The sequence below is a fragment of the Oncorhynchus tshawytscha genome, linkage group LG06, assembly GCF_018296145.1.
Source record: "Oncorhynchus tshawytscha isolate Ot180627B linkage group LG06, Otsh_v2.0, whole genome shotgun sequence".
NCBI classification, from domain to species: Eukaryota; Metazoa; Chordata; class Actinopteri; order Salmoniformes; family Salmonidae; genus Oncorhynchus; species Oncorhynchus tshawytscha.
Genome location: NC_056434.1, coordinates 134,886 through 159,036, shown reverse-complemented (window position 1 = coordinate 159,036; position 24,151 = coordinate 134,886). Strand labels below are relative to the sequence as shown.

Below are 24,151 nucleotides of genomic sequence, written 5' to 3'. Positions count from 1 at the left end.
GCTGTTGCAAATAGTTACCTAATATTTTGTTACAGTGCAGGAAGCTGTCTTGTTTCCCATAATGTCAGGAATAGCACTATTACCTCCACACTCCTGGAAAGCCCCCATACCTCTGGACTGCAGTAGTTACTGGTCTAGTTGGCCTGGTCATGCTACTGATCTGATTCTTGGCAGACCAAACAACTGAAAAACCGGTTGGCCACAAAAATGTTAATTGTAATTAATTTGAGCCTACCTACCTGGAACACAACCAGGGAATTTTCCTAGAAGCCTGCCCATGTTTCGTTACAGGCAGGTATAAATTGAAACATCTCAGTAGGAAAAGTTTCAGAGAGGAATTGATGCCCGTCTCACCTAACTGAAGGTAAGAGTAAATACTGGGATATTATAGAATTTAAATTAGATTGTTTTAAAGAGTTTATGCCATGACACTGAAGGCTATTGAGCACATTATAACTTTAAAATGTTTAATTAAACTTAATATTCATGTTTTTTTGTTACCAAGGAATTCAAAATACATTTTACTCATAGCAAAATAGCATATAAACACATACATTTCGATCTAATAGGCTACAAATGTTTGAATTATTTAGATAAATGGTATTTCCATATATGTTAATGAACTGCATTTATTTTACAATTATGGAGATGGTGCTTCAAGATGATGAAACCAAAATAGCTCTCCAGACTAAACTTAAGAAGGTACGAATTGAGATTACAGTTGAAATAAAATGAGAAAATGTGCTAAAAGCAAGCGACATATGTTAAACCCGTTTCTCCTCTATGTTCATCCCATAGTGGGAAACAAGAGCAAGCAGGTGTCCGTTGTCTATACCTGTGCGTAATGTGAAGGATGGCTCAAGTCTCAATGATATGCTGCACCACCAGGCAGTTAAGGTGCGTTTACAGTTTATGATGCTTTGTGTGTGCCGTGGTACAGTACCGCAACTTATTTGCTTGGCTCTTTTGCTCAAATTATGAAGCCGCGCCTCAATTTGAGTGTTTTCTATTTCAGTGAAGATTGAACACTATAAAATAAAGCAATACATTTTAATTTAAACTGTCTTATTTTATTTCATATGCAGAACCAACAATGTACATCACAAGTTTGTGAAGGTTCTGTCATGACTCCCAAGGCTCTAATGCGCTGTCCCAAAGATACTCCTCTTGAGATCCTACCTCAGGCGATTGACCTAATCAACCAATACTACAAGTCCTTCAAAATGTAAGTAATAGGCCTCAGTGTAATACTTCTCTAAAGACGATGACTATTATTACTCCAAAATTGTTCAACCCAAGTGCGGAATCTGTAAAAGACACACTGTTGCTTAAAATTGCAATATTGTTTAATGCCTTTTAGGCATTTATAGATTGTAGCCTAGATTTTCTGTACTTCATTTATGAGCCTTTATAAAGCCTTTACTGTACAATGTATTCTTAGGTGCTTCATAAATTATGGCAGTATGGGAAAATATTTAAGCCAGTCAGCCTTTATAGCCTATTGTAAACATTTGCTTATAGATCATTTATGAAGCATCTATGTGGGCCTTACAAAAGTTTTGCAATGGGAAAAATGTAAATCCCCTCTATTTTATGATTTGTTTGTTTTCAATGATTTACACATAGCCTAATTTAATTCCAAATGCATAGCCCCAAAATTGAACATCACCTTGCCAGATTGGAGGAAGTTGCTATGGAGATAGGTTCCTGTGGAACTTATTCGCTGACTATGGACGAATTAGTGTTTGGTGCTCGACAAGCATGGAGGAACGCCCCAAGATGCATCGGCAGGATTCAGTGGTCCAATTTACAAGTAAGAAAACATACTAACAAGGCAGAAGATACATTTCCGTTTCTCATTATCTTTTAGGAATCAATATCAGTAACTATTGTATTCTTGTATGTGTTTTTCATGCATGCACATGGGCGTATGTGTAATGTTCTATGTGTAGATTAACCTAATGAATGATGAGGGTGAGTATTGGTAGAGTGGGACACTTTATGAAAATATGCTTTCAGGAACACCTTACAGAATCACCCCATTGTGTTAACCCCCAACATGATACCATTCTAAATAGCTTAAGAACTCCACTACACTGCACTACCGTTCCATTAAAATAACATCAAATTGATCAGAAATACATTTTAGACATTGTTAATGTTGTAAATGACTATTGTAGCTGTAAACGGCAGATTTTTAATGGAATGTCTACATAGGCTTACAGAGGCCCATTATCAGCAACCATCACTCTTGTGTTCCAATGGCAAGTTGTGTTAGCTAATCCAAGTTTATAATTTTAAAAGGCTAATTGATCATTAGAAAACCCTTTTGCAATTATGTTTGCACAGCTGAAAACTGATTAAAGAAGCAATACAACTGGCCTTCTTTAGACTTGTTGTGTATCTGGAGCATCAGCATTTGTGGGTTCGATTACAGGCTCAAAAGGGCCCGAAACAAAGAACTTTCTTCTGAAGCTCATCAGTCTATTCTTGTTCTGAGAAATGAAGGCTATTCCATGCGAGAACCAGAATAGAAAGAGGAGTGGGAGGCCCCAGTGCACAACTGAGCAAGAGGACAAGTACATTAGAGTGTCTAGTTTGCGAAACAGACACCTCACAAGTCCTCAACTGGCAGCTTCATTAAATACTACCTGCAAAACACCTGTATCAACATCAACAGTGAAGAGGCGACTCCAGGATGCTGGCCTTCAAGGCAGAGTTGCAAAAAAAAAGCCATATCTCAGATTGGCCAATAAAAAGAAAAGATTAAGATGGGCAAAAGAACACAGACACTGGACAGAGGAAGACTGGAAAAAAGTGTTAGGGACAGACGAATCTAAGTTTGAGGTGTGTGGATCACAAAGAAGAACATTCGTGAGATGCAGAAAAAATGAAAAGATGCTGGAGGAGTGCTTGACGCCATCTGTCAAGCATGGTGGAGGCAATGTAATGGTATGGGGGTGCTTTGGTGGTGGTAAAGTGGGAGATTTGTACAAGGTAAAAGGGATCTTGAAGAAGGAAGGCTATCACTCCATTTTGCAAAGCCATGCCATACCCTGTGGACGGTGCTTAATTGGAGCCAGTTTCCTCCTACAACAGGACAATGACCCAAAGCACAGCTCCAAACTATACAATAACTATTTAGGGAAGAAGCAGTCAGCTGGTATTCTGTCTATAATGGAGTGGCCAGCACAGTCACCGGATCTCAACCCTATTGAGCTGTTGTGGGAGCAGCTTGACCGTAAGAAGTGCCCATCAAGCCAATCCAACTTGTGGGAGGTGCATCAGGAAGCATGGGGTGAAATCTCTTCAAATTAGAATGCCAAAGGTCTGCAAGGCTGTAATTGCTGCAAATGGAGGATTCTTTGACGATAGCTAAGTTTGAAGGACAATTATTATTTAAATTAAAAATCATTATTTAGAACCTTGTCAACATCTTGACTATATTTCCTATTCATTTTGCAACTCATTTCATGTATGTTTTCATGGAAAACAAGGACATTTCTAAGTGACCCCAAACTTTTGAACGGTAGTGTATGTGAATGCAAAGAGCAAACAACAAGCTGCACAAGAACTCACTACTGTAACGGTCCAGGTTACAAAGTGGCTCAGTGACTCATGTTCACATCTCAACGTTAAAAATCCAGTCTGCATGTTCCTCACAAAGAGGGCAACTGATGCCGCTGAGCCAGATGTGTATGTGTCAGGGGAAAAGCTCCAGCTGGTATCCGATTTTAAGTACCTTGGCATCATACTTGATTCCAACCTCTCTTTTAAAAAGCAGGTGAAAATGGTAACTCAAATAACCAAATTCAACCTAGCTGATTTCTGATATATACAAAAAAAATTGACTACAGAGGAAGATAAAGCTGTACTTCAAATCTATGATGCTTCCCCAATTAACATACTGCTTGACTAGTTGGGTCCAAGCTTGCTTCCATTCAATCTGTCTACAAACAGGCTCTCAGGGTGCTTGATTGGAAGCCCAATAGCCATCATCACTGTTACATCCTCAGGGAGCATGAGCTACTGAGTTGGAAAAATCTTGTGCAATACACCGAAGCATGTCTTGTATTCAAGATCCTAAATGGCCTGGCTCCCCCTCCACTCAGTACTTTTGTTAAACAGAAAACCCAAACCTATGGCAGCAGATCTACAAGGTCTGCTATGAGAGGTGACTGTATAGTTCCCTTAAGGAAAAGCACCTTTAGTCAATCTGCTTTCTCTGTGAGAGCTTCCCATGACTAGAGGCCAATCAATAATCCCTAGCTGTGTATTACCCGTTTCAAATCAAATGAAACTTTATTTGTCACATGCGCCGAATACAACAGGTGTAGACTTTACCGTGAAATGCTTACTTACAAGCCCTTAACCAACAGTGCAGTTCAAGAAGAGTTAAGAACATTTTTACCAAGTAAACTAAAATGAAAAGTAAAAATAAAAAGTAACACAACAGGAATAACAATAACGAGGCTATATACAGGGGGCACCGGTACCGAGTCAGTGTGCGGGGTTACAGGCTAGTTGAGGTAATCTCTACATGTAGGTGGGGGCGAAGTGACTATGCATTGGTAACAAACAAACAGCGAGTAGCAGCAGTGTACAAAAGGGGGGGTCAATGTAAATTGTCCGGTAGCGATTTTATTAATTTGTTCAGCCGTTTTATGGCTTGGGGGTAGAAGCTGTTGAGGAGCCTTTTGGTCCTAGACTCTGTGCTCCGGTACCGCTTGCCGTGTGGTAGCAGAGAAAAAAGTCTATAACTTGGGTGACAGGAGTCTCTAATAATTTTATGGGCTTTCCTCTGACACCGCCTATTATATAGGTCCTGGATGGCAGGAAGCTTGGCCCCAGTGATGTACTGGGCCGCTCACACTACCCTATGTTGCGCCTTACGGTCAGATGCCGAGCAGTTGCCATACCAGGCGATGATGCAACCGGTCAGGATGCGCTCGATGGTGCAGCTTTCGAACCTTTTGAGGATCTGAGGACCCATGCCAAATCTCTTCAGTCTCCTGAGGGGGAAAAGGTTTTATCGTGACCTCTTCACCACTGTCTTGGCATGTTTGGACCATGGTATGGGCCTTGGTATGCTTTCCATGTTGTCGGTAGCTGGTGAGGTGTGGAAACACTTATGTATTTTGTTTTGTTGCTTTTTGCGTTTCTGTGTCTTTACTATCATTAACTGAAGACTGATAGTTTTTATGAAAGATTCTCTGTAATTAGTTATTACGCGATAAGACTGATTAGTCATGTAACCGTAATTACTAGGATTACTAGGGCACCAAGGAAAAATATTCAGATTACAAAGTTATCATTTCCTAAAATAACTTTTCAGATATTTTATCTGAACAATTAGTCTTCGAATAAATGAATTATTTACTTTACCTCACGTTAGTCTCATTCCAAACGTCGTAAATTGTTGGTTATCTGCACGAACCCAGTCTTCACTATGAGTCATCCATACATCAATTGTCTTAAATCATTTATTTATTAATAATTAAGTAATTCACAGAAATGCATAAACAAACAAACAAACAAGGTAAATGTGGTACCATGAAATTATAGGAGAATGTGCCCTAGTGGGCTAAACCGGCATGGCGGCTTGTTAGACAAAAGGGGAAGTGGGGGTCGGCTAAGAAGTCACTACAGAGTTGATAATTATAACAATTGAAATGCTAATCCTTTTCACATGAACGCTCACTCATTCGGGAACAATTGCAATCAATATATATATTGACGCTCAGTGTGTCGTCTTGATCGCTGGTGAAAAGTTCATTTCTTTTGTAGAATTGTCCGTCTCTCTCCCTCTCTCTCTCGGTTGTGGTTAGAGGGGATTGTTCAGAGTGACATTCATTATAGAATAGATGTTTCGGCAGTTGTCGTTCTTCGCATTCAATGATACCGAATTCCTAGTGGCAGACTAGTAATTAATATCAAATACTTGTTCTTATTCTGTCGGTATCGATAGTCTAAGAGTTTAACCACGTGGTATGGTTAAAAGATTCAGCAATGGTCTACAACCTTTGTCCTCCTAATGGAGAAAAACATGGTCTGCAACCTTTAGCCATCTCATAATTGAGGTAAGCTCGGTCTGCTGATTGAAAAAAAACAGAGTGGGGGTTTTATTCGGAACGGCCGAAGAGGGCTGTCCCAGGATGTCTGACCCTGGGCTCAGGGGCGGTCCTCTGATTTAGTTCAAATCAAAAGGGAATTGTATTTTTCTTCATTAAACAGTCCAAAATCATATTACACAATTATACAAACAGTATCATACTCACTCATTCATCTTATACAACAATTAGATGTAAACCTCATATCTGAGGCTATTATATAAACAGCGTTATGGTAATGTGGCCACACCGTCTCCCATGAGCTTCCCCAAGTTGTGACAAACGGACCAGTTAGTAGCTGGATTCTTCACCGATCTTTTATACCTTCTCCGGAACATGAAATTTGTTCGTACCTCAAGTTCTGTGAGGTGGAAGGATTTCCTTTGTTCTCCATGAACATCTACTCTCTCTATACTGTGTGTCCATGAGGAGATTCTCAGGAATTTACAACGTCTCTCTGACCACAGCAACCTAGTTGAAGGAGGAAAGAGGGAGGCAGGGAGAGGGGGATGGGCTTGCTATACCCAAAGAGGCCAACGTCATGACAGCGTGCTATGTGATACTTGTTCTATGTTGCTCTGTGTGTGCTCACTGCTCATTGATTGTCTGTATTGTTATTGTAATTGTTTTTAATAACCTGCCCAGGGACTGCGGTTGAAAATTAGCCTGCTGGCTAAAACCAGAACTTACTGAAACGTTGATTAATGTGCACTGTGACTGTAAAAATAAACTCAAACTCAAACTGCAATCCACTTTAATGACCGGACATTTTTCCACGTAATGGAACAGATTATAATGTTAGAATACATGAACTTAATGCTCAAATTAACTGGTGTTACCTAAACTATAAAACCCAGCAACAGTAATCAGAAACTGTCAAAGAACATTTCCAATCCAACTATTCAGACCTCTGCTTCAAATGTCCCACTGCGTACCTAACAGCCCGATGTAGCCCAGCGAGCATGACTCACTTTCTCCAGCGGACTAAAACATGGCATTAGTAGTTTATCTAAAAACTACCAATAACTAATAACATATGAAATTAAAATTATTAGAAGGCATTATTTTCATTGCAGTCTACCCAAACAATATAACACAGGATGGATGGCTCTTCTTCAAACACAAATTGTCCTGAGACCACATTTTTTCTGTAGATACTGGCAAATTGGGACACCTTGGTATTCAAAGTGGGACACTTCATTCTTTATTGTAAAGAAGAATAAATTAGAGTATATGAGAAATTTCTATATTTTTATAATAAACTTCAATTATTCATACAAATTAAATGTATTAAAACTTTCTTTATGTCATTTTGTGGAACATTAAAGTGGCAATATGTATCTTTTTGGGCAACCCGATCCAAAAAATTTACGTAGAAATGTGAGTTATAGATCCATCATTCTACCTGAAAGCAAGTGGTAGATCTGTTCTATGTGCGCTATTGTAATGCTTCCAGTTCTTCCCAAAAAATGTTTTGTCTTTTACTTTCGGATTGGTACACCAGCTTCAAACTACACTCTAGTGGACATTTTGTAGAATGAAACCATTAAGACCTCACCCCTCAAACATGTCAATGACTGTTTTATTGTCACCAGCGTCAAATACAGCAAAATAACATTTTTAGTCATCATATTACCTGTATGGTTATGAATATACTGTAGCTAGCTAGAATTTTTTTATGTTGGTGAGGTAATATCTTTAATTTGATCCTATTTAGAAAATTGATTTCTGTTAAGAAAACAACATGTATTTCATAATCTACCGGGGAAAAACACTGCCTTAAAATGGCCTAGAGCAGGGGTGTCAAACTCAAATACCCAGTGGGCCAAAATGTAAAACCTGAACAAAGTCACGGGCCAACATTGAACAAATTAACCTTTTAATATGGACCCAAACAAGTTTTGCTTTAACATTGAATATGGAACAAGCATCGCTTATTACCATACAATATATAATTTAATAGTGGAGACATGCAAAATCGAATTTCAAATGAAAAAACACATCAATGGCATTCATTTATTAAATAAATAAAATTTAAATAAAAATTGTATGCCTCTTTTCTATTTGCAGCCTTCTGATTTAAATACCAAAATAAACTTTTTCCACTGGCTAATAATTTTACAAATAAAATGATAATAAATCAATCAACCATTCAAGCCCATGCCTTGTAGCAAGAAAAAGTGCATAAAGAAAACGTTAATTATTGCACACTGGTCTAATCTGATGTGCCCAAGCCAGATACCTGGCATCTCTTCTTGGATGCTAGTTCATCAATGTCTGGGCTCAAGCTCTGAGCTGAAGAAATCCTCAGTATCGAGCGAAGATGTTCATCAGTCAGACGTCTCCTGTGAGTTGTTTTGGTCATCTTCATCGAGGAGAAAAGTTGCTCGCATAGATAAGTACTGCCGGAGCTGAGGCATTGTGTCAGGGATGAACCGTGGAAACTGTGCGGCGCCCACAGCATCATACTTTGACTTCAGCGTGTCGTTGCACTGGAGTTCAATCAGCTCCATTTGGATGTTGGTTGGTGCATTTTCCACATCAACTGCGAAGGGATTACTAAGCAGTTCAAACTTGCATTTCTGGGCATCGAAGTCGGCAAATCGCCGGCTAAACTCAGCGGCGAGAACACTGAGTTTTTCAGCAAACTGTGCGCATGGGAACACGGTGGTAGAGATCTGCGCTTTTATGGATTGGCAGCAGGGAAAATGGCAAGGGTTTCCTTGCAGCATCTGATTCTCCCACAGGCACAGTTTAGTTTTGAAGGCCCTCACTGCAGCGTACATGTCTGTGATGATGCGCCCCCGCCCCTGAAGCTGCAGGTTCAGCGCATCGAGATGGCTCGAGATGTCACAGAGAAAGGCCAGCTCACACAGGAACTTTTGCTCCCGGAGCTCTGCTGTATCCTTCCCTTTGGTTTCCAGGAATTGACATATTTCCTCACGCAGCTCGAAACATCTGTTCAGTACTTTTCCTCTGCTTAGCCATCTCACCTCTGTGTGATACGGCACGTCTGCGTATTCCGAACCACACTCCTCCAGAAAAGATTTAAACTGGCGGTGATTTAGACCTTTGGCTCTTATAAAGTTAACTACCTGTGTTACTGTGGTCATAACATGTTCCATCTTTAGGGCTTTGGCACACAGTGCTTCCTGATGTATGATGCAGTGGTAAACAGTTAGCTCACCTGCACAGTTCTCTTCCCGCATCTTCTCCCGAACCATGCCCACCAGTCCACTCTTTTTACCGCACATCGCTGGCGCACCATCTGTCGTTAATCCAACTAGAATTTCAGTTACACATTTGGAAACCTCCTCAAAGATTTCCTTTCCTGTGGTTGTGCCATGCATTGATTTGAATCCTAATAGCTCCTCCGTAACACACAGATTTGAGTCCACTCCACGGATGAAGACTGACAGCTGAGCAGTATCAGATGCGTCGCAGCTCTCATCCACAGCGAGGGAGAACGCAACAAAATCTTTTCCCTTTTCCATCAGCTGGTCATACAGATTGGTGGCAAGATCACATGTGCGATCAGCTACTGTGTTCCTGCTCAGGCTCACGTTTGAAAATGCTTGTTTTTTCTCTGGGCATACGAGGTCACAAACCTTCATCATGCACTTTTTCATGAACTCTCCTTCATTAAAGGGCCGGGCTGATTTTGCGATCTCTGCTGCCACTATATAACTAGCCTTTACAGCAGCCTCGCTTTGTGATGTGGCTTTTTTAAACATATTCTGTTGTGAAACCAAACTTCTTTTCATCTCCTCTACTTTCTGGCTCCTTTGAGTCATGTCCAGGTCCTTGTATTTGTCATGGTGTTTCGTTTCATAGTGTCGTCTAATGTTGTACTCCTTACTTACAGCCACGTTGACTCCACAAACAAGACAAACAGGTTTGTCTTTTACATATGTAAACAGATATTCTGCCTCCCACTTGTCCAGAAAGCTCCTGTTTTCTGCCTTTCTTTCGCCATTTTTGGGAAGGGTTAGCTCGCTGACAGTTGTAGCGTCTATGTTGGTATGACTACTGTCACAGAGGAGAGAGCGTTTCTGGGTCCTGTCCTGATTGGCGCGCGAAAACAGCAGAGCATTATGGGATTCGTAGTATTAGTGGTGAATGCGCTGTATAATACCGGCGGGCCAGCTCTAGTAGTAATTTGGTATTGTCTCGCGGGCCAAATATAATTACCCCGCAGGCCAAATTTGGCCCACGGGCCAGAGTTTGACACCCATGGCCTAGAGTGTCCCAGTTTGACAGTAACAGGGTGTCCCAGTTTGACAGTAACAGAGTGTCCCAGTTTGACAGTAACAGGGTGTCCCAGTTTGACAGTAACAGGGTGTCCCCGTTTGACAGTAACAGGGTGTCCCAGTTTGACAGTAACAGGGTGTCCCAGTTTGACAGTAACAGGGTGTCCCAGTTTGACAGTAACAGGGTGTCCCAGTTTGACAGTAACAGGGTGTCCCAGTTTGACAGTAACAGAGTGTCCCAGTTTGACAGTAACAGGGTGTCCCAGTCTGACAGTAACAGGGTGTCCCAGTTTGACAGTAACAGGGTGTCCCCGTTTGACAGTAACAGGGTGTCCCAGTTTGACAGTAACAGGGTGTCCCAGTTTGACAGTAACAGGGTGTCCCAGTTTGACAGTAACAGAGTGTCCCAGTTTGACAGTAACAGGGTGTACCAGTTTGACAGTAACAGAGTGTCCCAGTTTGACAGTAACAGGGTGTCCCAGTTTGACAGTAACAGTGTCCCAGTTTGACAGTAACAGGGTGTCCCAGTTTGACAGTAACAGGGTGTCCCAGTTTGACAGTAATAGGGTGTCCCAGTTTGACAGTAACAGGGTGTCCCAGTTTGACAGTAACAGAGTGTCCCAGTTTGACAGTAACAGGGTGTCCCAGTTTGACAGTAACAGGGTGTCCCAGTTTGACAGTAACAGAGTGTCCCAGTTTGACAGTAACAGGGTGTCCCAGTTTGACAGTAACAGGGTGTCCCAGTTTGACAGTAACAGAGTGTCCCAGTTTGACAGTAACAGGGTGTCCCAGTTTGACAGTAACAGGGTGTCCCAGTTTGACAGTAACAGAGTGTCCCAGTTTGACAGTAACAGGGTGTCCCAGTTTGACAGTAACAGGGTGTCCCAGTTTGACAGTAACAGAGTGTCCCAGTTTGACAGTAACAGAGTGTCCCAGTTTGACAGTAACAGGGTGTCCCAGTTTGACAGTAACAGAGTGTCCCAGTTTGACAGTAACAGGGTGTCCCAGTTTGACAGTAACAGAGTGTCCCAGTTTGACAGTAACAGGGTGTCCCAGTTTGACAGTAACAGGGTGTCCCAGTTTGACAGTAACAGGGTGTCCCAGTTTGGACGTAGGCAAATATTCTAAAAACGTGAAAGTAGTAAAATAACCATTTACAGCCATTTTGATTTACATTTACAAAATATGTTGTAACGAAAAGCTGAATATCCTTTCTTAATTTTTTACAAGCTTAACATTATTTGTCTTAGAATCCTATGTCATTTTACTTACCATTATGACTTTAGAGACATTACACGGGATGCCACGCCCACAATGACTTCACGCCAATTGAATCCATTTTTTTATCATCACATACTTCCTCACTAACACACAGGCATTGATTGTTTGTTATGTTATTGTACACATTTAAATATATCCATTATAAAGCTTTGCTAGGTGTCCCACTTAACCAATACTCACCAACATGTTTCTTGGATTGTTCTGCAGGTGTTTGATGCCAGAAAGTGCAAGACTACTCAGGATATGTTCAAGTCTCTGTGCGAACACTTACAGTTTGCCACAAATGGAGGAAACCTAAGGTAAACAAAGAGTTGGGACTTGTTTCAATCCAAACATCTGCGTTATAGCGCGATTGAAACTATAAGGTTATTTTCAATTGAGAGATCATATGCAGTGTTTACGTGAATGCAGTCTCTGCGAATGCGGGAAGATTGCCTTTCGATTTAAAATCACGCTTCGACACAGATTGAATCTAGGCCTAGGTGACCAACAGCCCTACTTTCTGAGGTAGCCTAACTAATGTAGCATTCTTTGTGAAACTAGAAAGGATAGAGAAGTATGAGGTAATGAGGCAGAGGGCAGAAAACACTGAGTAAAGATCAACCCTGTATGAAGTTAGAAATGTGTCAAATGTAAACTACAGATTTGTCCCACTAACTGTTCGTCGCTCTGGATAACAACATCTGCTAAAATACTAACATGTAAATGCACCAATGTAAAAGTAATTCTACTAATACTCCTGTCTCATGTGTTATTTATTGCACTTGACTTAGACCTTCAACCCTTTACTCCGTGAGAACAATACTGTAGGTCAGGGCTCCCCAATTACATTCAGCTATAGGCCAATTTTTCCTTGAAGGGATGGTCAGGGGCCGGAACATAGTTATGAATAGTTTGTACACTGCATATTGATCTGTGGGAATGCAATGTTATTGTTCTAAAATGGGGATTGCTAAACAATGTGTTGGAACCTAACCAGATTAAATTAGGCATACCTCAGGGGATGTGCTCCATCAAAAGGAGAGGGGGCAGGATTCTGGGCATCTCGCCCATCCAGCCTGGGGATGAAGTTGGTATGGTCATGCAAATGAAGTTACTGATCTGGTTGGCCTGGTCATGCTACTGATCTGATTATTGATAGACCATTATCTTGGCCAGGTCGCAGTTGTAAATGAGAACATGTTCTCAACTAGCCTACCTGGTTAAATAAAGGTGAAATAAAATAAATAAATAAAAAGACCAAACAACTGAAACACCTGTCTATAAGAAATCTTTTACAGTCTAAATGTAATTTTAATGGTAAAATTCTTGAATGGAAAATTCTCTTAACATTAAAGAATAACTTAAAATAAATATACATTAACCTCTTCAATTAAAAAAATTAACATTATCATCTATATAATGATATAACAAATAAAATAATAAAATCAGCAGCCAATTTTTTAAACTAAGTATACATACCAACTAGAAAATAAGCAGCTGTAAAAGGGGAAATGGAAAACAAAATGGAAATTAAAAGGCCTGATGGTGGCGCTAGAGGAAAGGTCAGGTAGTCACCAAATCAATAGGTTTCTTCCACTTGGTCTTGATTGTGCACAACAAATGTTATGGCAATCCAGCCATTCCTTTGAGATATATCTTGTTCTCAGTCTGTTCTCAGTCTTGTTCTCAGCCTGTGGGCATCATGTGTGGAGTGATCCAATATCTATAGCCATGCCATTTAACAGTTATCACTGGCCCTTGCTCAGCATTACCCACCAAGAGCCCAGCGCCGAGCCTTCTTGCTAGCAAAGTCACTGATCAAGTCTTTGAAGTCCAGCTTTCTAGCTAACTGACTTTCAATGGACAGCATGGCAAGACTGCAAAACCTGTCCTGGGACATAGTGGACCTCAAATAGTTTTTTTAATCAGTTTTAGCTTACTGAAAGCTCTCTCGCCACCAGCAACACTCACAGGCAGTGTGCAAAAAATACGTAAAGCAATGCACACTTCTCCAAAAATGCTTTGCAGCTGCATCTTACAAATTGCCTTCAGGAGACCAAGAGGGGGCAAGTTAGGGGGGAAAGTGGCAGCATATACAGTGTTCAGGTGTCTTACTTCATTTTGAAACTCAGGTGTAAGATCTCTGAAATACTTCATGATCAGTGGTTGGCACACAGAAGGGACTTTATCCTCACTAATCTGCCTAACTTTCAGAACAGCAGAAAAGTATTCTACAATTTCTGCAGTGGTGTGAAACCTAGTGTCCAAGTCACTTATGTTGTCCATAGCAGTAAAAAACACTATTCCGAAACACCGTTGCTGCACTGTCCTGAGCTGTCTCCTCTTGAGAGGTCTCATCATGGAATCTCTTCCTTTTCCTCTGGCAGTGTGTTCCTTGCTTACTTGAGGTACAACAGCTATTTGCATAGCAATCAGCATTGCTTCAGACAGGAGAGACTCCCGTCCATCTCTAAGAGCCTGCATCTCTTCCTTTAAGTCTCTTATATTGGCTGCCTCTGTGTCAAGTGAGATTTTTCCTGACTGGAGAATCACATTCCTCTTCTCAATGCATTGCAGTACCTGCAATTATGCCAACTGACATGTCATTCAACACAATGCTGCTCACCTCCTTCTTCAGTTGGGAGTAGGGCTGGTTCAGGGATATGGGGATGGGGAGACATGGCTGCTGAACCTGAAGCTGCATCTGTTGGGCCTGGCACCAGGCAGGGGGAGGGACAACTGATTTATTATGAATGGCTTGCTAAACGTTTGCCTACATTGATTAAATGTGGGCTAAAAGAGGAGCGAAATGTAAACACAGAATTTTCTGTGAAGATATTAAGTAACTAATGTTAGGGGAGCAAAAGTAGCCTATTTCAATATGGACTAAGCTATCAGGTTCATTTCCACCACTCACGGACTACACCCACCTTCCTTTGTGAAACATTGGGTGACATACTGTCTCCCTTTCTGTTCTCTTTCCTGACTTTCTTTTCATTTTGGAGGGGGGAATACAGAGGCTCTCTGGATGTTTACTTTTGCCAAAAACAAGAAAAGATAAAGAAACCATTACTTTTATTAGTTATTAGTACATTGAAGTAATATAATATATTAATGATGATAGGTTAATAATGTAATATGGAAAAAAATGTACCTAATGTTCTCATCATTTTTTAAGGCCCCTTAGACTCTTCCTAACTACCCCCTTAGAGAGGCATATTGGTTAATATGTTTTTTAATTAAAATCACTTTGAGCTGATTTCCTAGATTTTTGTATTTTATGTCAACAACTAAATTATTAGGCAATTTGTTATTTATTTTCTCTGGAAATAAAATTGCCAATGGGCTGCCTATTGGGGAACCCTGCTGTAGGACATTCACTCTGTTATGGGCCAGTTTCACAAGCTCCTTCTTATTTCAGTTTGTCTGTTATTACATATCTTATTCTTTCTTCTGTCTTATTTATTTCAGGTCTGCGATTACCGTCTTCCCTCTGAGAAAGGAAGACATGCGAGATTTCCGGGTGTGGAACAGCCAGCTGGTGAAGTATGCAGGTTACCAGATGCCTGATGGCAGTATCCAGGGAGACCCATCCAGTGTAGAATTCACTGAGGTACTATATAAAGTAGCTATAGCCACCAGGATCCATCCAGCTATTTCAATAACATGCATTCAAACAGGCTCACATACTGTATGTCTTTGTTTGAAAATATACATTTTTAAAGTTGCTGTTACTTTTGTGCTGTGTTCTTAAAGATCTGTATCCGGCTTGGATGGAAACCTCAGTACGGCCTCTTCGATGTATTGCCACTAGTCCTGCAGGTCAATGGGGAGGACCCAGACCTTTATGAAATCCCTCCACACCTGATCCTGGAGGTTCCCATGGAACACCCTCAGTGAGTGACTTTAGCCTCGTTTCTATTGGATGATTGTGTAAACACACTTTTGAGAACAAATACGATGTTAAGCCTGCAGAGAGTCATCATAGCTATTCCACTGCATACAACGACATTCATTGGTTACGATACCGCTACAAAAGTGGTGTCCAGTTATGTTATGACACATGTGTATGCAAATCCGTTTGATTCCATACTAGATTTGCCATTGATTGGATTCATCAGAGACACATAGTATTCAGAGCATCATGCCTCCATAGCCATGGTGATGTTTTTAAGTAGGAGTTATCTAATTAAATCAATGTTTTATGTAGCTGCCTGGGTAAAATCAAACCATTGCCCCCAGTCACTCAAGAGTTTGAACTATAAAAAAGGATTTAAAATCCTCCGTCTTGAGGAACAGAGCTGAATAGGAGAGAGTGAAGAGCTCTATAGAACTTAACTACGCAGCACATTCCTTTATCCAAATAGTTTCCCAAAGCCAGGTCTAGGAGGGCCCAATGACCTGTACCATTTTCTTTTATTTAAATGTCTAACCACTCCAAAGTGGTCCTTCATTTGTTTCACTGGACACAATACTGAGTTGAGTCAAGTGTTTCAAGCACCTTTGGTAGAGTGAACACGTCAACTGTGTGTGTGCGTAACTCATTCTGTATGAAAAAGGTGTCACATTGAGGACTGAATGATTCACTATAGAAACTAATCACATCTATCCTAGTGGTGGTGTTTTTGGGCATGCTCTTTTATATACAGTGCCTTGCGAAAGTATTCGGCCCCCTTGAACTTTGCGACCTTTTGCCACATTTCAGGCTTCAAACATAAAGATATAAAACTGTATTTTTTGTGAAGAATCAACAACAAGTGGGACACAATCATGAAGTGGAACGACATTTATTGGATATTTCAAACTTTTTTAACATATCAAAAACTGAAAAATTGGGCGTGCAAAATTATTCAGCCCCCTTAAGTTAATACTTTGTAGCGCCACCTTTTGCTGCGATTACAGCTGTAAGTCGCTTGGGGTATGTCTCTATCAGTTTTGCACATCGAGAGACTGACATTTTTCCCATTCCTCCTTGCAAAACAGCTCGAGCTCAGTGAGGTTGGATGGAGAGCATTTGTGAACAGCAGTTTTCAGTTCTTTCCACAGATTCTCGATTGGATTCAGGTCTGGACTTTGACTTGGCCATTCTAACACCTGGATATGTTTATTTTTGAACCATTCCATTGTAGATTTTGCTTTATGTTTTGGATCATTGTCTTGTTGGAAGACAAATCTACGTCCCAGTCTCAGGTCTTTTGCAGACTCCATCAGGTTTTCTTCCAGAATGGTCCTGTATTTGGCTCCATCCATCTTCCCATCAATTTTAACCATCTTCCCTGTCCCTGCTGAAGAAAAGCAGGCCCAAACCATGATGCTGCCACCACCATGTTTGACAGTGGGGATGGTGTGTTCAGGGTGATGAGCTGTGTTGCTTTTACGCCAAACATAACGTTTTGCATTGTTGCCAAAAAGTTCAATTTTGGTTTCATCTGACCAGAGTACCTTCTTCCACATGTTTGGTGTGTCTCCCAGGTGGCTTGTGGCAAACTTTAAACAACACTTTTTATGGATATCTTTAAGAAATGGCTTTCTTCTTGCCACTCTTCCATAAAGGCCAGATTTGTGCAATATACGACTGATTGTTGTCCTATGGACAGAGTCTCCCACCTCAGCTGTAGATCTCTGCAGTTCATCCAGAGTGATCATGGGCCTCTTGGCTGCATCTCTGATCAGTCTTCTCCTTGTATGAGCTGAAAGTTTAGAGGGACGGCCAGGTCTTGGTAGATTTGCAGTGGTCTGATACTCCTTCCATTTCAATATTATCGCTTGTACAGTGCTCCTTGGGATGTTTAAAGCTTGGGAAATCTTTTTGTATCCAAATCCGGCTTTAAACTTCTTCACAACAGTATCTCGGACCTGCCTGGTGTGTTCCTTGTTCTTCATGATGCTCTCTGCGCTTTTAACGGACCTCTGAGACTATCACAGTGCAGGTGCATTTATATGGAGACTTGATTACACACAGGTGGATTGTATTTATCATCATTAGTCATTTAGGTCAACATTGGATCATTCAGAGATCCTCACTGAACTTCTGGAGAGAGTTTGCTGCACTGAAAGTAAAGGGGCTGAATAATTTTGCACGCCCAATTTTTCAGTTTTTGATTTGTTAAAAAAGTTTGAAATATCCAATAAATGTCGTTCCACTTCATGATTGTGTCCCACTTGTTGTTGATTCTTCACAAAAAAATACAGTTTTATATCTTTATGTTTGAAGCCTGAAATGTGGCAAAAGGTCGCAAAGTTCAAGGGGGCCGAATACTTTCGCAAGGCACTGTATTATTATCAGATATATTGTGTTGATCTTTCCTCATTAGGTATAAGTGGTTCCAAGACCTAGGACTGAAGTGGTATGCTCTGCCTGCGGTGTCCAACATGCTGATGGAGATTGGTGGACTTGAATTCCCAGCCTGTCCCTTTAATGGCTGGTACATGGGCACTGAAATTGGTGTGAGGGATTTCTGTGACTATCAGCGTTATAACGTCTTGGAGGTAAGGCTCACTTTCACAGGTACTCACCATGGCTACAGCACAGGGTCATGCTCAGCAAGAGTAGCCCATGTTTTGAAATGTAGGAGGAAACCTCGTCTGGAATAACCAAAAATATAATTTTCGGTTTAAAAATGTTTTCTTGTTTCATACCTCTGCAACACAACCCTGGCTGACTTGATAATGATGCAATGATTGTAGATGTTTTTTTGCTTCCTGTCCGTACAGGAAGTTGGTCGCAGGATGGGCCTGGAGACACACAAGCTGTCCTCACTGTGGAAGGACCAGGCCTTGGTGACCATCAATGTTGCAGTCATATACAGTTTCCAGGTAACCTATGATTTTCATGTATACAGGACCAATCCAAAGGCATGTTTTTCCCAATAGATATTCACAGCCTGTACAGCACCTTGAGTTATCAGCTGATGTACGAAGGGCTACATAAATGCATTTGATTTGATTTTATATCCCAAGTAATGTTGTTGCTGTTGTTGTTTTGTTACATAATTCGTTTTTTTAATACCTACAATTTTAAAGAAGATACTTCCATCCCATAATATTTAGCCAGAGGATGCTACAACTATTCAGCCATCAACTGGAGTTTTCCTTGAGATAAATGTACTCCTTTTGTCTCATTACTGTACGCTGTAGAAGAACAAGGTGACCATCACAGACCACCACTCTGCAGCCGAGTCCTTTATGATGCACATGGAGACAGAGTTCCGGCTGCGTGGCGGCTGCCCTGCAGACTGGGCCTGGCTGGTTCCTCCCATGTCTGGCTCTCTCACCCCTGTCTTCCACCAGGAGATGGTCAACTACATCCTCTCTCCCTTCTTCTACTACCAGGTAGATACTGAGACACCATCTTGTACTGTGCATAGTATATGTCATTCATCTGGTTAAGCTCCACCAGGGCAACAGGGCAGTTGCTGAATGATCATCTGTAACTGTTGTTGTTGTTTGAAGCCTGACCCCTGGACGACCCATGTCTGGAGAAATGGGGAGATGTGCCTGAGGAAACAACAGATCAGCTTCAAAGCGGTGGCCAGGTAATCTTACATGGACTATGACACCCATATCTGTAATGCTTTATGAACACAGTCATGATGCGTTATAAATTAAAATGCAGTCCTAATCATATTATTGACATAGCTATAAATGCACATAATGGTTGAGGTTGAGTGAAACCATGCTCATAATGCATTACAAAGTATTATCATTCATGGCTGGTTCCCTCCTATAGGGCGGCTCTCTTTTCTTCAAGCCTTATGAGCAGAGTGCTGGCTAACAGGGTGCGTTGCACTGTCCTGTACGCTACTGAAACAGGGAAATCACAGACATTGGCCCAGAGACTGAACTCCATGCTAAACTGTGCCTTCAATTGCAGGGTAGGAGATCCATCTCATCTCTATGAAGGATGATAGGGGGCCTACTGCCTCAGGCTAATATGCTTCAGGGCATTTGTGTGTGTTAAGCACTGTGAATCAATGTAAACCTCTAGTTTAATTGGAACCTAAATTTATGTGAGGACTATATTGAGCTCATTTAGAGTTAATTTACAGAACAAGCAATGGGGAGTTAGCTAGTAGATGTGCTTGTACAATGTACAATCTGTTGATGTCTTAAGTCACTACTGTCCTCAAAATGCAGAATTTCCCAGATATTTTACAAAGTTAACTAAAGCTTCTCTGTATATCTTCAAAGTTGCTCTGTATGGAGGACTATAACTTCAGTGACATGGAACAGGAGAGTCTTCTGGTTGTGGTAACAAGCACATTTGGGAATGGAGACTCCCCTGGAAATGGAGAGGTGTGTTTCTGTATTTTGAAGATATTAACAATAAAAATTTTCCCCACATTTATAAAATGTCATGTCTAAATATTCACCACATGTTAATATTTATTTATTAGAGTTTCAAGAAGCAGCTTTTCTCCTTGCAGTATCTCAGGAACAAGTTAAGGTAAGTAGTATCTCAAGCATTTTTCTCTGCATTGCCCTCTCCGTACTGTGCTGTACATGTACATTAGTGGAGGTTGCTGAGGGGAGCTCATAATATTATCTGGAACGGAGCGAATGGAATGGCATCAAACACATGGAAACCATGGAAACCATGTATTTGATACCATTCCACTGATTCTGCTCCAGCCATTACCACAAGCCTGTCCTCCCCAATTAGGTGCTACTAACCTGTGATGTACATGTCTTTAAGATGTACTAATTTGATGAAGTGGCGACTTGACTACAGTCTCTGTCACCTCTCTTTGGTTTTGAAACTGCTCATATCTCCCCTCTCCTCCCCCAGGTACTGTGTGTTTGGACTGGGCTCGAGGATGTACCCACAGTTCTGTGCTTTCGCCCATGCCGTGGATGCCAAGCTGGAGGAGCTGGGGGCAGAGCGGGTGACGCCCACTGGAGAGGGGGATGAACTGAATGGACAGGAAGAGGCCTTCTCTGCCTGGGCTCTCACCGCTCTCAAGGTAGGCAGACAAGGAAGGATGGCTCTCTGGCTTAAAAGTGGATCTTAGCTACGTGCTGACGATCATTTTTTCAGTGTATTTTATAGTATACATATTAACATACTTCTGGTATGTCTACTATATGCTCAAGTAACATTACAAAAAAGACCTGTTATGATCTTTAATCTGATAAGCATTTGCATATCATATTGATCTACATAGTGTATTTAATAATTGAGCCTAAGCACGCTTTCTCTGCTTCCAGGATGCCTATAAGGAGTTCAACATCCAGGGACAGCTGAGTCTGCAGCTCCCTGGGGCAGAGCGACTCTGCGAGGCCTGGGACCCTTTGAGATATCGCGTAGCACTGGAGAGCTGCTCCCAGGACCACATCACAGGTACTACACCTGGGCCAGGGGATGGACATTTGACAAGGGACTGGTGTAGCACTATAAACCATTATAAACTAATCTTGTATTTCAGTCAGCCAGTTGTACGTGATGATTTTCACTGTCCTCTCTTTCGCAGCACTTTCAACCATTCACTCTAAAACTGTCTTCCCCATGAAACTGAAGAGGAGACAGAATCTACAGAGCCCCCATTCAAGGTTAATTTCTTGTCTTCTGCCACACAATTTCTTTTACCCACTAGCATTGTTATTGTTGCAATACTTTTAACACTTTTGACAGGACTCAATTTTGACAGGGTTTAATTCAGCATTGTCATTCTTGTTTCTAGCCGGTCCACCATTCTGGTGGAGCTGGAGAGGGAGACAAGTGCAGAGGTCATGAACTTTGCCCCAGGAGACCATGTTGGTGTTTTCCCAGGGAATCTCCCTCAACTGGTGGCTGGAATCCTAAAGTTCCTTCCCCATACAGCCCCAACCAACCAGTGCCTACGACTGGAATACCGCTCTGACTCCTGCCTTGGTAAAATACTATTCAGTAATAATGGTGCTGAATGAGGTAACCACGGTAAAATCAGATTTCTTTTTAGGAAGACATCATCTTCAAAAAATGGACACTGTTAAAATGACTGCATTTCTATTTCCCAACAGATGATGAGAAAAACTGGCAGACTGTCAGACGCATCCCAGCATGCCCTTTGTCTCAGGCACTCACCTACTTCCTGGATGTGACCACGCCCCCCTGTCAGAACCTCCTCCACAAGCTCTCTCAGCTGGCAAGACTGGAGGGGCACTGCCAGCGTCTGCTGACCTTGGCAAAGGTACCTTCTGTTTGTATGGAATTGTATAGAATTGAAGAAAATACTATGTTTCATACATATAACCATGTAAGCCTATGCACTTTCCAAAAAATAATATAAACAGATATTTTTCGTTATTTAGCTTCTGTCTTAATTTGCCGTCAGGACTCTCAGGAGTACATGACCTGGAAGATGTTCCGTGTTCCCAACTTCCTGGAAGTCCTGGAGGAGTTCCCGTCTTTAGAACCCTCTGCAGCCTTCCTCCTCAGCCAGCTGCCCCTGCTCAAGCCCCGCCTCTACTCCATCAGCTCCTCCCCTCAACTCCACCCCAATGAGCTACATCTCACTCTGACGGTGCTCAACTATCACACACAAGGTATGGGACATTAGATTTTACATTTTGGTCACTTCTTCTCCAAGGTACAGGACAGGACGACTCAACTTATAAATGACAATACATCAGTTATCAAATGCTTTGAAAGGAATTTGAACTGCTATCTCTTGGCTGTGAAAGTAACTGTACTGTATTTTTCTGTACTACCGATAGATGGACAGGGTCCTCTTCACCACGGGGTCTGCAGCACCTGGCTGGATACCATTAAGAAAGGAGACCTGGTACCATGTTTCATCTACAGGTATAGAACGTACTGTAACATACTGTATGTCAGTAGGCTGGTACATTCTCCAAATGTACCAAATGCTTGGTTGTAGCCTATCCCCAGTATAATGATTGAGATTATCATTTCAAGTGAAGCTAACTGATTGTGTTATTGTTTACAGTTCAGGTGGGTTCCACCTCCCAGCAGAGCCCAGCACTCCAGTCATTCTGGTGGGGGCTGGCAGTGGCATCGCGCCCTTCCGAAGCTTCTGGCAACAACGGCTACATGACATGAAACACCCAGGTAGTGTGTGTGTGTGTCTGTATGTCTGTTTGTGTGTCTGTTGATACAAAATCTCTGACCTTAAGGGCTATGGTTTTGTCTTTGCAGGGTTCTCTGGAAGTCCTATGAGCCTGGTGTTTGGCTGCCAGAGTTCAGAGACAGACCATTTATACAAAGAGGAGACACTGGAGATGAGAAGAAAAGGGGTCCTGAAGAGTGTTACCACATATTCCCGCCAGCCAGGTCACCCAAAGGTACTGTTGCATTGTCATTTTGAAAGAAATCATGTATTGAGGAAGCTTTTCAATCAAAAGCTTGATTGAACCTGATTGGTTTGTGATTCAAGTGAAGGTTGAAGCGTAACATCTCCCTGTACTGTGCCTCCTATTCCTAACCTTTGACCTCTGTGTGTCAGCAGATCTATGTCCAGGATGTCCTGAGGGAGAAGATGGCAGGGGAGGTGCTGAGTGTGTTGCACCAGAAGGAGGGTCACTTCTACGTGTGCGGGGGTGTGAACATGGCCCAGGGAGTTACTCTAGCAGTACAGGAGATTCTGAGCAGCCAGCTTGGCATCACCCTCACACAGGCAGGAGAATACCTGACCCAACTAAAGGTTGGTTCACTTTCCTCTCAATCATTAATATGAAAACTAATATGAATGCCATGTATCCTCTTAATCTAGTTCCAATACTGTAGTAAGTGGACAGTGTTTTACAATGCTTTTATGGTTTGTATGTTTGTTTCTTTATTTGAAGATTCAGAAGAGGTACCATGAGGACATTTTTGGAGCCCAGTTTCAAAAGTGAGGTGATCGGGATGGAGAAAGATCTACACATAGCATGCATTTTCCTCTATGCTTGTGATGCCCTGTTTTTGTTTTTGTTGATAGATTAGGATTGTCACTTTGGAACATGTTTGTAGCTGTTGGTGGTCCCAAACAAACCAGCTAGCCATCCTTTGGCCCACTGCTTGAAAATGTACCCACTTTCACTGTTTTCACTTTATTTTTAAAGCACGGTAAGTATATTTCAGAGAGATGATTATAACATTTACATTCACGTCATGATATTAAAGATAGATTATAGATGCACATGTGATAAATATATGTAGTGTTTGTACAATATAATAGAATGTGGGATTGTTGAATCTGAATTATACATAATGGGAATATGCTTGTAATCCGAATGTGTTTTACTCATTTTGAATAAAAATAATATTACATAATCATTGTAGTTGAAGCCTTCTTGCAAGCCTCTGGTTTAGAGTATCAGTGACCTCAAGAAGGTCAAAGAAGCAAAAGCCTATCAGTGCTGCTGAGGTTTGAGGAGCTTCTGCCTGGGAAAGTACAGAGAGAGGCTAGAGAGGCTCAGAGATATTTAATTAGGCATGATGTATCGTATGCAGAGGCTGTAAAGCAGATTGGTGTAACTACAGTGTGGAATGATGGAGCTTCCATGGCTGCTCCTGTAGTAAGTGGGCCTAATGTCAGGGCTCGTGTT

General features: G+C 41.5%; 1 protein-coding gene across 1 annotated transcript; it reads left to right on the top strand.

Annotated features, from left to right (window-relative positions):
• Nucleotides 1-597: 597 nt before the first annotated feature.
• Nucleotides 598-23,830, top strand: LOC112266155 (nitric oxide synthase, inducible-like). The gene is made up of 25 exons (XM_042323692.1): nucleotides 598-702; nucleotides 799-897; nucleotides 1,086-1,225; nucleotides 1,651-1,813; nucleotides 11,849-11,940; nucleotides 15,095-15,236; nucleotides 15,380-15,519; nucleotides 17,938-18,112; nucleotides 18,338-18,439; nucleotides 18,761-18,955; nucleotides 19,076-19,158; nucleotides 19,353-19,497; nucleotides 19,814-19,918; nucleotides 20,020-20,069; nucleotides 20,412-20,586; nucleotides 20,831-20,963; nucleotides 21,094-21,172; nucleotides 21,304-21,494; nucleotides 21,623-21,792; nucleotides 21,937-22,147; nucleotides 22,319-22,406; nucleotides 22,552-22,673; nucleotides 22,761-22,906; nucleotides 23,071-23,265; nucleotides 23,408-23,830. The coding sequence occupies exons 1-25, from the start codon at nucleotides 598-600 to the stop codon at nucleotides 23,456-23,458; spliced, it is 3,297 nt and encodes a 1,098-aa protein (XP_042179626.1). The 3' UTR covers nucleotides 23,459-23,830.
• The last annotated feature ends 321 nt before the right edge of the window (nucleotides 23,831-24,151 follow it).